This window comes from Seriola aureovittata, chromosome 2 (genome assembly GCF_021018895.1).
Source record: "Seriola aureovittata isolate HTS-2021-v1 ecotype China chromosome 2, ASM2101889v1, whole genome shotgun sequence".
NCBI classification, from domain to species: Eukaryota; Metazoa; Chordata; class Actinopteri; order Carangiformes; family Carangidae; genus Seriola; species Seriola aureovittata.
This window is the reverse complement of record NC_079365.1, coordinates 28,688,540-28,705,053: the sequence shown is the minus strand read 5'-3', so window position 1 is coordinate 28,705,053 and position 16,514 is coordinate 28,688,540. Positions and strand designations below refer to the sequence as shown.

At 36.3% G+C, this 16,514-nt stretch overlaps 1 protein-coding gene across 2 annotated transcripts in view; it reads right to left on the bottom strand.

Annotated features, from left to right (window-relative positions):
- The window catches only part of pcbp4 (poly(rC) binding protein 4), a 153,460-nt gene that overhangs the window by 13,625 nt on the left and 123,321 nt on the right, over positions 1-16,514 (bottom strand). For both annotated transcript variants that reach the window (XM_056399217.1, XM_056399225.1), the window contains one exon: positions 6,535-6,590. In XM_056399217.1, coding sequence (XP_056255192.1) covers positions 6,535-6,590 — 56 coding nt within the window. The remainder of the gene's footprint in view (positions 1-6,534; positions 6,591-16,514) is intronic.

The following is a 16,514-nucleotide window of genomic DNA, read 5'->3' as shown; positions in this document are numbered from 1 at the left end:
AACCCACAATCTTTCCCTAATTCCTTAACCGAAGTGTTTGTTTTGGTCTCCAGCAGTGTTGCAGTCGAGTCACTAAACCTCGAGTCTCCAGTCCCGACTAATCGAGTCTGAGTCCAAGTCTGCGTCACCAAAGAAGAGTCGAGTCCCAGTCCGAGTCCGAGTCATCAGTGCTCAGATCTGAGTCGAGTCAAGCGCCCTGAAAATCAAGACTCAAGTGGATCATTGCGGATTCTCCCCGTCTCCACCGGAGGGGTAAACACCGGTCTTCCAAAGGACGCTCTCGACTCCGGTGTTTTGATGGTGATGGCTCCAACACGTCGCTCCAACATCTCGCAAGGGCGTTAAACCGGGTTCAGATCCGGTGACTGATCGTCTTCATCAAACCTTCAGTGAGTCCTCCTCACCTGTACAGAAGCGTCTACTTTCATTTCTTTTTAAATGTGTTTCTCTAACAGGGACTAGTAGACCCGGTTGGGGATCAAGTCCTCCAGGAGCCGAGGCAGGTTCTGGTGTCAGATCCTCCACTTGAAGTCACATCAAACTAAACCTGGTTTGGGGGGGGGGGGGGGTGCTGGCACCTGAAGGGTTCTCCTCTGTTTTAAATCATCTCTGAATGAAAGTTCTCCGACACAGAGACTCAGAGGCAGAACTCTCCACTGATCCTCTCCTCTCAGCCTTCTCACTTTTATCTGTGTGTGACCCAGATCTTTCTCTTATTCACACTTTCTGCCTCCTCGCCTGCTCACTTCACCTTTTTCTGCATCCTTCATTCGGTATCTTTCACTCCTTCATTGCCCCTTTCTCTCTCTCTCTCTCTCTCTCTCTCTCTCTCTCTCTGCACAAACATTCCTGTCCCCACAAGTCATCTGACCACCAGGCTCTGATGGAGGAGATCTGCTCTGTGGGCTATTCGTGGAAAGAGGTCTGATAATGTAAGTGTGTGTGTGTGTGTGTGTGTGTGTGTGTGTGTGTGTGTGTGTGTGTGTGTGTGTGTGTGTGTGGAAGCTATAATGACACTGTGGGAGAGACAGATGACAAAGTGCCAGCTGACAACAACCAGGTCAGGACCCATTTGTGTGAAATCCACCTTTAGCCGCCGTTCGACCCCCCTGAACGGCCTCATTGAATCACAGGCTGCGAGTCACGACCAGCAGAGGCACCAGGCGCTCGGACTTTCTCATGTACGACCCAGCAAAAAAAAAAAACAACCCTCATATCTCCAGGTTAGGCCTGTATGTAATTATAGTCCATCCATCCATTATCCATACCGCTTTATCCTTCTAGGGTCACAGCGGGGCTGCAGCCAATCTGATATCGCCAGTGTATCACAGGACCGCCATCTAGAGACAAACGGAGCCGCCTCGCTGTGAGGCGACAGTGCGAACCGCTGCGCCGTGTAATTAAAGTAAATGTATTACAGCGATGTCAGTGGATAGCATAAGGTAGAGCAGGTTGTCCACTAATCAGAGGGTCAGCGGTTCGATCCCCGGCTCCTGCAGTCCACATGTGACTAGAAGAAAACAGATCAGGGCCGGTGCATCAAAGGCCTCCTGATACTGTCGTACTGACCTGCGACAGCAAATACGTTTCTGTCATCAACAAAATGAGGAAACCGTCTTAATTAAAGTGGCTATGTAAAACTACTTGGTTAGGTTTAGGGGGAGAAGATCGTGGCTTGGGTTAATATTAGTGCTATAAAAGATATTTGTCCCACACACACACACACACACACACACACTCTTTAGTGCGGGAGAAACAGTCGCAGTGGCCCTCGCTGTGAAAACAAGCTTTGGCTTTTACACTTTCTACAAGGCTGACTGCTCCGGAGATACGAGGTTCTTTCGCAGGACTCTGTACAGTGTTACGTGCCCCCTCTTTCCGAGCGGCTTTTATGTAAGTGCTGTTGGGTAAAATCGGCTCGAAGCTGAGGAGGAAGAGGACGAAGAGAGGGCTATTTTTGGGCGATTCCACGCTGCCCTTGTAATTTGGAAAAGGTTTATTGAAGGAGAGAGAGAGACAGAAAGAGAGAGAGAGAGAGAGAGAGAGGGTTGCTGTTAAATCTCTAACTGTGAGCTATAGGATGTCATTAAGCTGCTCTGCCTGGCACTGCTCAGTGACACACACACACACAAACATCACACACTTACATGCACAGGGTCTTAAGCTATTATGGTGTTGCTGGTTCTCCTTTTGATCCTCACACCATTCTCTCCTATACACACACACACACACACACACACACACACACACACACACACGTGATCTGTGGTTGCAACTGCACAGAAACATGAATGGACGCTCCGGGGCCTTGAAACTGATGCTCCATTTATACCTGAAAGGTGACGGCACCTGCGGAGGTGTTGATTATCTTGTCAGAGCGGAGAGGCGGAGTTTCCTGTGGAACCATGACCCCCTCCCCCCGTCTGTCCTTTATCGTGCTGCAGATGGCTCGTGTATAAAGTGTGGAGAGATGTTGATGGAACATGACTGTGTGAGTTCCCGGGGAGAGAGATGCTGAAGAATGAACGAAGCCTCGAGCAGAAACAGCGAGAAATGTGGGAAACACGACAACTGTGGAGGGAGGGTTCAATGTATGAGCAGCGCCACATGTATTTACTGTATTCTGCTGTTTATTTTCTAACTACCCTCTGAATCTGATCTCTGAATCTCCACTCGCATCTCCGATTTGTGCAGTTTCTCATTTTTCTCTCCATCGCCAGAAAAGAACGTCAACACTGTGATTCTGCAGACTTGTGTTGAAGTTAAGGAACAATCTTTTAATGCGGATAAACTATAGCTTACGACCGATTGTTGGTGGGTGGTTAAAACACGTAAGGTTAGAATGAAACTGTAGACATCGTCTGTGACGGGAAGCTAACTCCAGCATGAAAGAATCAGACAGGCTATTAGAGATCTTCACAAAGTCTGAAAATGACCCTCGGTACAAACCTGAGCGGACGTGCATGAATGAATTTTGAAAGAGAAACGTGGACCGGAGCGCGGGAAGAACAGACCGGAACAGACCTGAGAATAATTAGACCTGATCCGGAAAGACCCGAAGACTCGTGTTACACTCAGACAGAACTAGTTTGCACGACGTGTTTTTTCCGATGAGGTCAGAGTCCAAAAATAATTGATCTGCTTCACAAACTAATTTATGGAAATTATTTTTCTCCTCCTGCAACGATATACTGTATGTAACTGTTATTTATTAGCACATGTATTTTTGTATAATTCGGACCTGGTCTGACTCAGGTCCAGAGTCGGGTCTGGTTTTCCCATGAAGACCTCCACATTGTTGACTTCCATGCAGCTAAAGATTTCTGTCTCTTCTGCTGCAGGACACTAATGTCAATAGTTTAGATCGATGAGATGGACACGCTCAGAAAAAGATTCCTACTAGATACAATATTGATGAAATGCACGTCTGCTGGGCTTGTGGCCGAGTCTGCTAAATAAATAAAACCTATTAGTTAATGATTTTAAAGGTTCCATATTATATAGAGTGGGATTTCCAGGTGTAGTGTGATTATAGATCAGCTCTAGCTTCTATATTAATAGTGTGAAAGTATCAAAGCCTCAGTCCACAGAGAAATGCACACAGCCTGTATTCAGAAACTGAGCCTCAAAACCAGCCGTCAGGACTTCTGCAACTTTGTGATGTCACAATGTAACAGTCATCGCCCTCAGCACGGTCCACTTGGTTTGAACCATTTAAAACCTTTAAACCCATATTTTGGTATTTGGTATGTTCCAGATCCTAAAAAGTGACGGCACTTGTGGGTCATTTTATCCTATTTCACGGTCGAGGGTTTGATTTTAGTTTCAGCTCAGAAGATTTAGTGGATGCTGTTAACATTTTTCAATGAGGTGCTCCTGGGAAAATGGAGGGAATGTTTCCTGTTTGCATTGAAATAACATAGTGACAACAAATGGTGCCTGACTCACTGACGGTTAAGTGAAGGTAACGCGTGTGTGTGTGTGTGTGTGTGTGTGTGTGTGTGTCTCTGTGTTTGTCCTGCAGACGGAGCTGCTGACAAACTGGGATCCGGCTGCTGTTTTTAACCCAGTGTTTTGACTACAGGACGGAGGCTCCAGGCAACCGCTGTGAGACGGACTGAACGACTGACTGACAGCCACTGATGGATGGACGGAGAGCGGCAAAGTAGAGGACGACTCGTACAGTGAAGTGAGGCAGAAAGGGGGAGTACGCATTTTATGGGAAAAACACGCTCGCTGCGCTCCTGTTCCCATTTCGCGTTTTCCCATCCAGCGCCACGTATATCCGTGGATCGCCAGTGAACCAAATTTAAAACCTCTGTTTGGTGGTTTTCATTAAACTGTCATGATTCTGTTTGCCGGTGCTGTCAGCAGCCGGTTAAACGGGCAGAACGGCAGTAAAGGTCTGACTGTGAGGTAGTCTGCCGCTCCCTGCCAGTCTTTGAGGCGGTGTGTGCTGTGATCGTGATGATAATGGAAAATACAAACAAACAGGTTCGTTTTCTCGGCTCTGAACCAGAGCTGATCTGCGAATCTCATATTAAACTTCGATGTAAATCAGGCGTGGATCAGCTCACACCGGAGCGCCGTTATCGCCATTTCCTACATCTGGTTTTACATCTGTCTCACTGTTTTACTGTCCATAACGGCCTTACTAACTTATTGTTCTACATTCAGTCTGCTTGCACATGTACACACACACACGATGTGCCATCTGTAATACTGTGGTACTGTTACACCTTTTACAGCGTATGTCTACCACACTCTCCCATCATGCCCCTGGAAGGAAAACAAGACTCTTTTTTTCTCTTTGAAATTATTGTTATATAAAGTTAGTAACTCAACACTGTAATTATCATTATTTTCCCCTATGATGAGTTTGGGGCTTTGTATTTATGCTTTCCTGTTTAATTTTGAAATGATTTTCCTTGTATCCAGTTACCCTTGCCTCCCTCTTGTATTTAAACGCTGGTCTTACACCAACAGACTCACATTCTTAGATTCAGGCATATGATTTATGTGGGGAAAATAAACAAACGTGCTGACCCTTATTCCACTAAAATTCAACTTGCCGTCAGACGCCAGTGTAAATGTTTGTGGCTCAGTTTAATTCCTCTCTGCTAATGAAGCGTGCCACGGGACGCAGACTCAGACTTCTCCTGCGTCACAGCGCTTTAATGTGTGTGAGCAGCTTCATTCTGACGTCCCACGACAAACCGAGCTGAAACTTTAAGTGCCGCACAGTTTGCTTTAATCTCATGTTGTGTTTTTTGTGGCTGCGCTTCTCTTTATACGCGGTCAGGCCGGGTCTGTGTTCATTATTATTATTTATTTATTTTTTTGTCAGAACGTTCACAATAACTGCTTATCGTTCCTGAGCCAGATTATTAGACGAGGAGTCACATTACAGTCGTGTAAACAGCTTTATTACTTTGATGCTTAATTCAGAGTTTTGAAAGGAGCCACGTCGCCGCCGCCGCCGCCGCCGTCGTCGTCGGTGAAGCACTGAACAGCTGAACGCTGACGGGGGAATTACTGCCTGTGATGGACAGACAGAGGGAGGGTGAGGGTGAGTTGAGGAGGAGGGAGAGACGAGCAGAGGGAGGGAGAGACAGGGTGGCCAAAGGCTTTCTTATAAACTAAAAGTCACTGCTTTGACCTTTCGACAGTCAACATGTCCATCAAACGTCACGTGTCCTTGAGCACGACACTGAACTGTTCCCCCGCTCTGATTCACTGCCTGGACAGTGTGTCGTTAGCAGCTCTGCAGTGCAGCCGGCTCCGAGGCTGAGGGCAGGAGTGCCTCGTTTTTTTTAGTATGTGCTCATATTTTTTCAGATAATAATCAGCCCCAACCCACAGTCAGACACTCAGGTTAGAATAATCTGTGGTGTACGTCTCAAACAGCAGAGCTTTTTTTTTTTAGTTTTGTGGCTACTTTTGCCCACCTCTTTGATCCAGACTGAAATACCTCAACAACCGCCGGATGGATTGTTATGAAGCATTCACGTTCCCCTCAGGATGAACTGCAATAACTTTGATCTTCTGCTTTTTTTTCATCTAGCGCAAATCATCAGGTCAAAAATTTAAATTCTCCAACACTTTGGTTTATGACCAAACACCCACAGACATATATGCGTAGACGCCGTATCAGCTGCTGGATCTTACGTCAGCATCACCGCCATATTAGACCGGGCTAGACTGGCCTCCGTTTCCTTTTGACCTCAGCTCGTTAGTTTCCTTTCTTCTGTCAAGTTTCAATATCAAACCACGAGGTAAAGATAACACCTGCAGAATATCAGTCAAGTTTTTACCTCAATTACTTTTGATAGTGAAGAGCTGAAGTTAAAGAATGTGGAGCGACTTTCTGGATGAATTCTAATCAGATTTATAGACGTTGATCGTCAGTAGATCAGACATTATGATACCAGTGCAAAGTGTCTGTGTGACTCTGAGAAGAGGTGACGTGGCGATGCATGTGGCAAATTGTGTCAATTATGTCAAGTTATATTAATTTACATCCAGAGCACTTACATCGTTTGGAATGAGGAGCTCCTGAGACGTGGTTTGGGAGTTGGCTTCCACCCCTCCTGAGAGAGAGAGAGAGAGAAAGAGAGTTAAAGTGATGTAAAAGTGGCTGTAAATAAACCTGTGAAAGAAATCTGCAGGAGAAATTCAAGCTTGTGCAGACTTTGAAAAGATTTGTATTTGTAAAAAAAAAAAGACTGTGAATAAAAACTGTGAACAGATACAAAGCAAGTCAGTGCTCAAAGTTCCCACACTGTGTGGAACCCTGAAGTGACGAGAAAATAAAATTTTGACCTAATTTTTTACACCAGAATCAGGAAACACCTGCCCACTGATTGGATTGTCACTGTTCCTCCTTCCCTTCCTTCCTTCCTTTCCTCCTTTCCTCCCCTTCGCTCCTCTCCACAGGCGGAGGTCTGGTCACATCGAGTTAAACCAACACTGCTTCTAATAGAGTGTGTGAACATCTGCTGGAAAGCATGTGTGTGTGTGTGTGTGTGTGTGTGTGTGTGAGTGAGAGAGAGAGAATTTGCCACGACTGATGAGTTCTGTACCTGGGACATAATGGAATAATCAGCCATCCATATCCCCACATGATAATTTGCTCTTCTTTCGCTCTCTGCTGTGCGTGCCTGGTTAGCATTTGTTTGAAAAATGACGTGACAAAGCGGCCGTGTCTTTCTAACAGTGGGGGTGTGTATGTGTATGTGTATGTGTGTATGTGTGTATGTGTGTGTGTGTGTGTGTGTGTGTGTGTGTGTGTGTGTGTGTGTGTGTGTGTGTGTGTGTGTGTGTGCGTGCCTCACACACCAGCTTTATTTTACATGTTCTGCACTTACAAAAAACCTCCACAACCTGAGTGACTTTGCTCAGTGTTTGTTTGTATTTAAAGTGATAACTGAAGAACTATGTTCAGTGTCTCAAGATTTCACACTTTATTATAATTTTTTTATTCTGGATTGTAGAGTCTCTTTCAATGTGAGCTATAACTTGATTGATTTATAACAAAGATCATTGTTATATCGCCTAATGATTGTGTACAGGTGCTATAAATACCCATAACTGTGCATAATGGTCGTGTGTAACTGTTCTGCTGCTGTGTGAAAACCACGCCAATGTGACTCAAACTGCGCTGTGGGCAGAAGTATTTATGTGCAAACAGGTGATTTGGGGCATTTCAATATGTGCATCTAGTTTCACAACGACTGAGATTTATAAAACTGAATCAAACGTACACATCTTTATAAACCTGCATTTCTGTCTTTGTGCGAATGCAGTTTTATTGGAGAGTCTGAAGAGTTTTATGCATCTGTCTGCTGGTTGTTACCTGGTGTTTGCAAAAAAAAAAAAAAAACAGGCTGCTTAAAGTATTGTATTTTGTTTTATTTTGGTTACTACATGACTGCAGGTTTGAATTTATCACGTGATTGTTTTTCTTTTTGTTTCTTGAGTTTTTTTTTTTTCCTTTTTAGATTTGATGACTGTATGAGAAGTTTTTCACTTTGCCAGCAGAGGTACAGTTTAAGTGTTTTTCATCTCAGGAATTTTGTTTTTAATAAAATGCATCAAATCAATGGTGAAAAGTTGTAATAAAATACAGTAAAGCAGAAGCACGTCGTTTTCAACATGCTAACAAATCGTTTCTGATGATATGTAAATGTCCTGTTGCATGAACACATGGACAATTTACAGTGACAGAGAAGAACATGCTTCAGTCCTCTGTGAATGACAGTAACGCTGCTGTCCTTGAACAAGACACTGAACCCCTGTCAGCTGCAGCTCTGTAGCCGACCATGACCTCTGACCCCTCTGAAGAGGAGGGGGTAAGAAGAGGAGATCTCGATTAGGTGCCACAGAAGGAGCTTCGCCAACTATTAATGATTCATGAGCAAACAGTGGACTGAGACAACGCTTTGTTGACTCTCAAAATAACTCAAAGAAAAACTGTTTTCAAACATATGTATGACATCGCTCACTGTTCTGATTGTTGAACAGTCTTTAACAAAAAAAAGAAAGAATGAAAACCAATTACACCTTTGATTTTCACCTTGTAGTCAATTAGCAGAGTTCAGAGCAGCGTGCAGCCTCGCTGCTGCAGCCAAAAATCCACAGGCAAAGTTTGACTTGAGAAGCTGCTCCACAGTCAGTGTGTGAGCCCAGCTGGATGCTGGGAATCAAAGCTGACACACAGGGATTATAATGCAGAACTGTAGGCTGGAGTCATGATTATACAAGGATTATTATCCAATATGAACTTAAAACGACTCTCACAGCACGAGAGGTTGATGTGACAGGGAGATGAATTCAAAGCCAGTCTGATAACGTTAATGTATTTTTACAAATATCTTCTGTGTGTGTTTAAATGATGAAACTCAAAGTAATGACTTACTTTTTGAGTGAAAATAAGGTTTTTGAATAAAAGTATTTTTTTCTTTTGCTGTCTGTGGAGTTTTTGTGTCAGAGGACACAAATAAAAAAAATAAAATAAAAAAAGAAAAAAAACTGTGACAACAAAGTGACTTCAAAGTCAACAGTGTTCAGACTGAAAACAGATCAGCTGCTGACAGCCTGTCTCCGCTGCATGACACACACACACACACACACATCCATGTTTTACTACCTTCATAGAGACCCTATCATTGACATGCATTGCATCGGCCCTTGACATTTTACGCCTTAATATACTATGTTTTTTTGACATTTTTATAACTTACTATACTGTGATGTTTTTTTGACATTTTATGACTAACTATACTATGCCTAAGTAAAGTTAGTCATAAAATGTCAAATAAACATAATAATATATTAAGCCATAAAAATGTCATAGTATAGTAAGGGATAAAGTGAAAAAAAGACCTTACTATAATATGTTGTTTGTTTGACATTCTATGCCTTACGATAATATTTTTTTATGGACTAACTATACTATGATGTTTTTAGAAAATTTTATGTCTAACTATACTATGACGTTTTTTATGGCTTAAAAAGTCATAAAAACATCATAGTATAGTAAGGCATAAAAAGTCATAAAAATGACATAGTATAGTAAGGCATAAAAAGTCATAAATAGGTCAAAGTATAGTAAAGCATGAAAAGTCATAGTATAGTAAGGCATAAAAAGTCATAAAAAAGTCATAATATTGCGAGGCATAAAAAGTAATAGTATAGTAAGGCATAAAAAGTCATAAATAGGTCAAAGTATAGTAAAGCATGAAAAGTCATAGTATAGTAAGGCATAAAAAGTCATAAAAAAGTCATAATATTGCGAGGCATAAAAAGTAATAGTATAGTAAGGCATAAAAAGTCATAAAAACGTCATAGTATAGTAAGGCATAAAAAGTCATAAAAATGTCATAGTATAGTAAGGCATAAAAAGTCATAAATAGGTCAAAGTATAGTAAAGCATGAAAAGTCATAGTATAGTAAGGCATAAAAAGTCATAATATTGCGAGGCATAAAAAGTCATAAAAATGTCATAGTATAGTAAGGCATAAAAAGTCATAAATAGGTCATAGTATAGTGAGGCATAAAAAGTCATAGTATAGTAAGACATAAAAAGTCATAAAAATGACATTGTATAGTAAGGCATAAAAAGTCATAAAAACGACATAGTATAGTTAGGTATAAAAAGTCAAAAAAAGTCAGAGTATTGTAAGGCATAAAAAGTCATAAAAACGTCATAGTATAGTAGGGCATAAAAAGTAATAAAAAGTCATAGTATAGTAAGGCATAAAAAGTCATAAAAATGACTTAGTATAGTAAGGCATAAAAAGTCATAATATAGTAAAGCATGAATTGTCATAGTATAGTAAGGATCAAAAAGTCAAAAAAATCATAGTATTGTAAGGCATAAAAAGTCATAAAAACAACATAGTATAGTAAGGCATAAAAAGTGATAGTATAGTAAGGCATAAAAAGTCATAAAAACGACATAGTATAGTATGGCATAAAAAGTCATAAAAAAGTCATAAAAAAGTCATAGTATAGTAAGGCATAAAAAGTCATAAAAACGTCATAGTATAGTAAGGCATAAAAAGTCATAAAAACGACATAGTATAGTAAGGCATAAAAAGTCATAGTATAGTAAGGCATAAAAAGTCATAGTATAGTAAGGCATAAAAAGTCATAAAAATGACAAAGTATAGTAAGGCATAAAAAGTCATAATATAGTAAAGCATGAATTGTCATAGTATAGTAAGGCTCAAAAAGTCAAAAAAAGTCATAGTATTGTAAGGCATGAAAAGTCATAAAAACGACATAGTATAGTATGGCATAAAAAGTCATAAAAACGTGATAGTACTCTAAGGCATAAAAAGTCATATAAACGTCATAGTATAGTAAAGCATAAAAAGTCATAAAAAGTCATAGTATTGTATCGCATTTAAAGTCATAAAAAACGACATAGTATAATAAGGTATAAAATGTCATAATATAGTAAAGCATGAATTGTCATAGTATAGTAAGGGTCAAAAAGTCAAAAAAAGTCATAGTATTGTAAGGCATAAAAAGTCATAAAAATGACATAGTATAGTAAGGCATAAAAAGTGATAGTATAGTAAGGCATAAAAAGTCATAAAAATGACAAAGTATAGTAAGTCATAAAAACGACATAGTATAGTAAGGCATAAAAAGTCATAGTATAATAAGGCATAAAAAGTCATAAAAACGACATAGTATAGTATGGCATAAACAGTCATAAAAACGTCATAGTATAGTAAGGCATAAAAAGTCATAAAAACGACATAGTATAGTAAGGCATAAAAAGTCATAGTATAGTAAGGCATAAAAAGTCATAAAAATGACAAAGTATAGTAAGGCATAAAAAGTCATAATATAGTAAAGCATGAATTGTCATAGTATAGTAAGGCTCAAAAAGTCAAAAAAAGTCATAGTATTGTAAGGCATAAAAAGTCATAAAAACGACATAGTATAGTATGGCATAAAAAGTCATAAAAACGTCATAGTAAAGTAAGGCATAAAAAGTCAAAAAAAGTCATAGTATTGTAAGGCATAAAAAGTCATAAAAACGACATAGTAAAGTAAGGCATAAAAAGTAATAAAAAGTCATAGTATAGTAAGGCATAAAAAGTCATAAAAATGACATAGTAAAGTAAGGCATAAAAAGTAATAAAAAGTCATAAAAAAGTCATAGTATAGTGAGGCATAAAAAGTCATAAAAACGACATAGTATAGTAAGCATAAAAAGTCATAAATAGGTCAAAGTATAGTAAGTCATAAAAACGTCATAGTAAAGTAAGGCATAAAAAGTCATAAAAAGTCAAAAAAAGTCAGAGTATTGTAAGGCATAAAAAGTCATAAAAATTACAAAGTATAGTAAGGCATAAAAAGTAATAAAAAGTCATATAAAAGTCATAGTATTGTAAGGCATGAAAAGTCATAAAAAGTCATAGTATTGTATGGCATAAAAAGTCATAAAAACGTCATAGTACTCTAAGGCATAAAAAGTCATATAAACGTATTGGTATAGTAAGGCATTTAAAGTCATAAAAAACGACATAGTATAGTAAGGTATAAAATGTCATAATATAGTAAAGCATGAATTGTCATAGTATAGTAAGGGTCAAAAAGTCAAAAAAAGTCATCGTATTGTAAGGCATAAAAAGTCATATAAACGTCATAGTATAGTAAGGCATAAAAAGTCATAAAAATGACATAGTATAGTAAGGCATAAAAAGTGATAGTATAGTAAGGCATAAAAAGTCATAAAAATGACAAAGTATAGTAAGTCATAAAAACGACATAGTATAGTAAGGCATAAAAAGTCATAGTATAATAAGGCATAAAAAGTCATAAAAACGACATAGTATAGTATGGCATAAAAAGTCATAAAAACGTCATAGTATAGTAAGGCATAAAAAGTCATAAAAACGACATAGTATAGTAAAGCATAAAAAGTCATAGTATTGTATCGCATTTAAAGTCATAAAAACGACATAGTATAATAAGGTATAAAATGTCATAATATAGTAAAGCATGAATTGTCATAGTATAGTAAGGGTCAAAAAGTCAAAAAAAGTCATAGTATTGTAAGGCATAAAAAGTCATAAAAATGACATAGTATAGTAAGGCATAAAAAGTGATAGTATAGTAAGGCATAAAAAGTCATAAAAATGACAAAGTATAGTAAGTCATAAAAACGACATAGTATAGTAAGGCATAAAAAGTCATAGTATAATAAGGCATAAAAAGTCATAAAAACGACATAGTATAGTATGGCATAAACAGTCATAAAAACGTCATAGTATAGTAAGGCATAAAAAGTCATAAAAACGACATAGTATAGTAAGGCATAAAAAGTCATAGTATAGTAAGGCATAAAAAGTCATAAAAATGACAAAGTATAGTAAGGCATAAAAAGTCATAATATAGTAAAGCATGAATTGTCATAGTATAGTAAGGCTCAAAAAGTCAAAAAAAGTCATAGTATTGTAAGGCATAAAAAGTCATAAAAACGACATAGTATAGTATGGCATAAAAAGTCATAAAAACGTCATAGTAAAGTAAGGCATAAAAAGTCAAAAAAAGTCATAGTATTGTAAGGCATAAAAAGTCATAAAAACGACATAGTAAAGTAAGGCATAAAAAGTAATAAAAAGTCATAGTATAGTAAGGCATAAAAAGTCATAAAAATGACATAGTAAAGTAAGGCATAAAAAGTAATAAAAAGTCATAGTATAGTAAGGCATAAAAAGTCATAAAAACGACATAGTATAGTAAGACATAAAAAGTCATAGTATAGTAAGGCATAAAAAGTCATAGTATAGTAAGGCATAAAAAGTCATAAAAATGACAAAGTATAGTAAGGCATAAAAAGTCATAATATAGTAAAGCATGAATTGTCATAGTATAGTAAGGCTCAAAAAGTAAAAAAAAGTCATAGTATTGTATGGCATAAAAAGTCATAAAAACGTCATAGTACTCTAAGGCATAAAAAGTCATATAAACGTATTGGTATAGTAAGGCATTTAAAGTCATAAAAAACGACATAGTATAGTAAGGTATAAAATGTCATAATATAGTAAAGCATGAATTGTCATAGTATAGTAAGGGTCAAAAAGTCAAAAAAAGTCATCGTATTGTAAGGCATAAAAAGTCATATAAACGTCATAGTATAGTAAGGCATAAAAAGTCATAAAAATGACATAGTATAGTAAGGCATAAAAAGTGATAGTATAGTAAGGCATAAAAAGTCATAAAAATGACAAAGTATAGTAAGTCATAAAAACGACATAGTATAGTAAGGCATAAAAAGTCATAGTATAATAAGGCATAAAAAGTCATAAAAACGACATAGTATAGTATGGCATAAAAAGTCATAAAAACGTCATAGTATAGTAAGGCATAAAAAGTCATAAAAACGACATAGTATAGTAAGGCATAAAAAGTCATAGTATAGTAAGGCATAAAAAGTCATAAAAATGACAAAGTATAGTAAGGCATAAAAAGTCCTAATATAGTAAAGCATGAATTATCATAGTATAGTAAGGCTCAAAAAGTCAAAAAAAGTCATAGTATTGTAAGGCATAAAAAGTCACAAAAACGACATAGTAAAGTAAGGCATAAAAAGTCAAAAAAAGTCATAGTATTGTAAGGCATAAAAAGTCATAAAAACGACATAGTAAAGTAAGGCATAAAAAGTCATAAAAATGACATAGTATAGTAAGGTATAAAAAGTCAAAAAATGTCATAGTATAGTAAGGCATAAAAAGTCATAAAAATGACATAGTATAGTAAGGCATAAAAAGTCATAAAAACGTCATAGTATAGTAAGGCATAAAAAGTCATAAAAATGACATAGTATAGTAAGGCATAAAAAGTCATAAAAACGACATAGTATAGTAAGGTATAAAAAGTCAAAAAATGTCATAGTATAGTAAGGCATAAAAAGTAATAAAAAGTCATAGTATAGTAAGGCATAAAAAGTCATAAAAATGACATAGTATAGTAAGGTATAAAAAGTCAAAAATGTCATAGTATAGTAAGGCATAAAAAGTCATAAAAACGTCATAATATAGTAAGGCATAAAAAGTCATAAAAATTACAAAGTATAGTAAGTCATAAAAACGACATAGTATTGTAAGGCATAAAAAGTCATAGTATAGTAAGGCATAAAAAGTCATATAAAAGTCATAGTACAGTAAGGCATAAAAAGTCATAAAAACGACATAGTATAGTAAGGCATAAAAAGTCATAGTATAGTAAGGCATAAAAAGTCATAAAAATGACAAAGTATAGTAAGGCATAAAAAAGTCATAATATAGTAAAGCATGAATTGTCATAGTATAGTAAGGCTCAAAATGTCAAAAAAAGTCATAGTATTGTAAGGCATAAAAAGTCATAAAAACGACATAGTATAGTATGGCATAAAAAGTCATAAAAACGTCATAGTAAAGTAAGGCATAAAAAGTAAAAAAAATCATAGTATTGTAAGGCATAAAAAGTCATAAAAACGACATAGTATAGTATGGCATAAAAAGTCATAAAAACGACATAGTATAGTAAGGCATAAAAAGTCATATAAACGTCATAATATAGTAAGGCATAAAAAGTCATAAAAATGACATAGTATAGTAAGGCATAAAAAGTCATAGTATAGTAAGGCATAAAAAGTCATAAAAATGACAAAGTATAGTAAGTCATAAAAACGACATAGTATAGTAAGGCATAAAAAGTCATAGTATAGTAAGGCATAAAAAGTCATATAAACGTCATAGTAAGGCATAAAAAGTCATAAAAACGACATAGTATAGTAAGGCATAAAAAGTCATAGTATAGTAAGGCATAAAAAGTCATAAAAATGACAAAGTATAGTAAGGCATAAAAAGTCATAATATAGTAAAGCATGAATTGTCATAGTATAGTAAGGCTCAAAAAGTCAAAAAAATCATAGTATTGTAAGGCATAAAAAGTCATAAAAACGACATAGTATAGTATGGCATAAAAAGTCATAAAAACGTCATAGTAAAGTAAGGCATAAAAAGTCAAAAAAAGTGATAGTATTGTAAGGCATAAAAAGTCATAAAAACGACATAGTAAAGTAAGGCATAAAAAGTCATAAAAAGTCATAGTATAGTAAGGCATAAAAAGTCATAAAAATGACATAGTATAGTAAGGTAAAAAAAAGTCAAAAAAAGTCATAGTATTGTAAGGCATAAAAAGTCATAAAAACGACATAGTATAGTATGGCATAAAAAGTCATAAAAACGTCATAGTAAAGTAAGGCATAAAAAGTCAAAAAAAGTGATAGTATTGTAAGGCATAAAAAGTCATAAAAACGACATAGTAAAGTAAGGCATAAAAAGTAATAAAAAGTCATAGTATAGTAAGGCATAAAAAGTCATAAAAATGACATAGTATAGTAAGGTAAAAAAAGTCAAAAAATGTCATAATATAGTAAGGCATAAAAAGTCATAAAAATGACATAGTATAGTAAGGCATAAAAAGTCAAAAAATGTCATAGTATAGTAAGGCATAAAAAGTCATAAAAAGTCATAGTATAGTAAGGCATAAAAAGTCATAAAAATGACATAGTATAGTAAGTCATAAAAACGACATAGTATAGTAAGGCATAAAAAGTCATAGTATAGTAAGGCATAAAAAGTCATATAAACGTCATAGTAAGGCATAAAAAGTCATAAAAACGACATAGTATAGTAAGGCATAAAAAGTCATAGTATAGTAAGGCATAAAAAGTCATAAAAATGACAAAGTATAGTAAGGCATAAAAAGTCATAATATAGTAAAGCATGAATTGTCATAGTATAGTAAGGCTCAAAAAGTCAAAAAATGTCATAGTGTAGTAAGGCATAAAAAGTCATAAAAATGACATAGTATAATAAGGCATAAAAAGTCATAAAAACGTCATAGTATAATAAGGCATAAAAAGTCATATAAACATCATAGTATAGTAAGGCATAAAAAGTCATAAAAATGACATAGTATAGTAAGGCATAAAAAGTCATAAA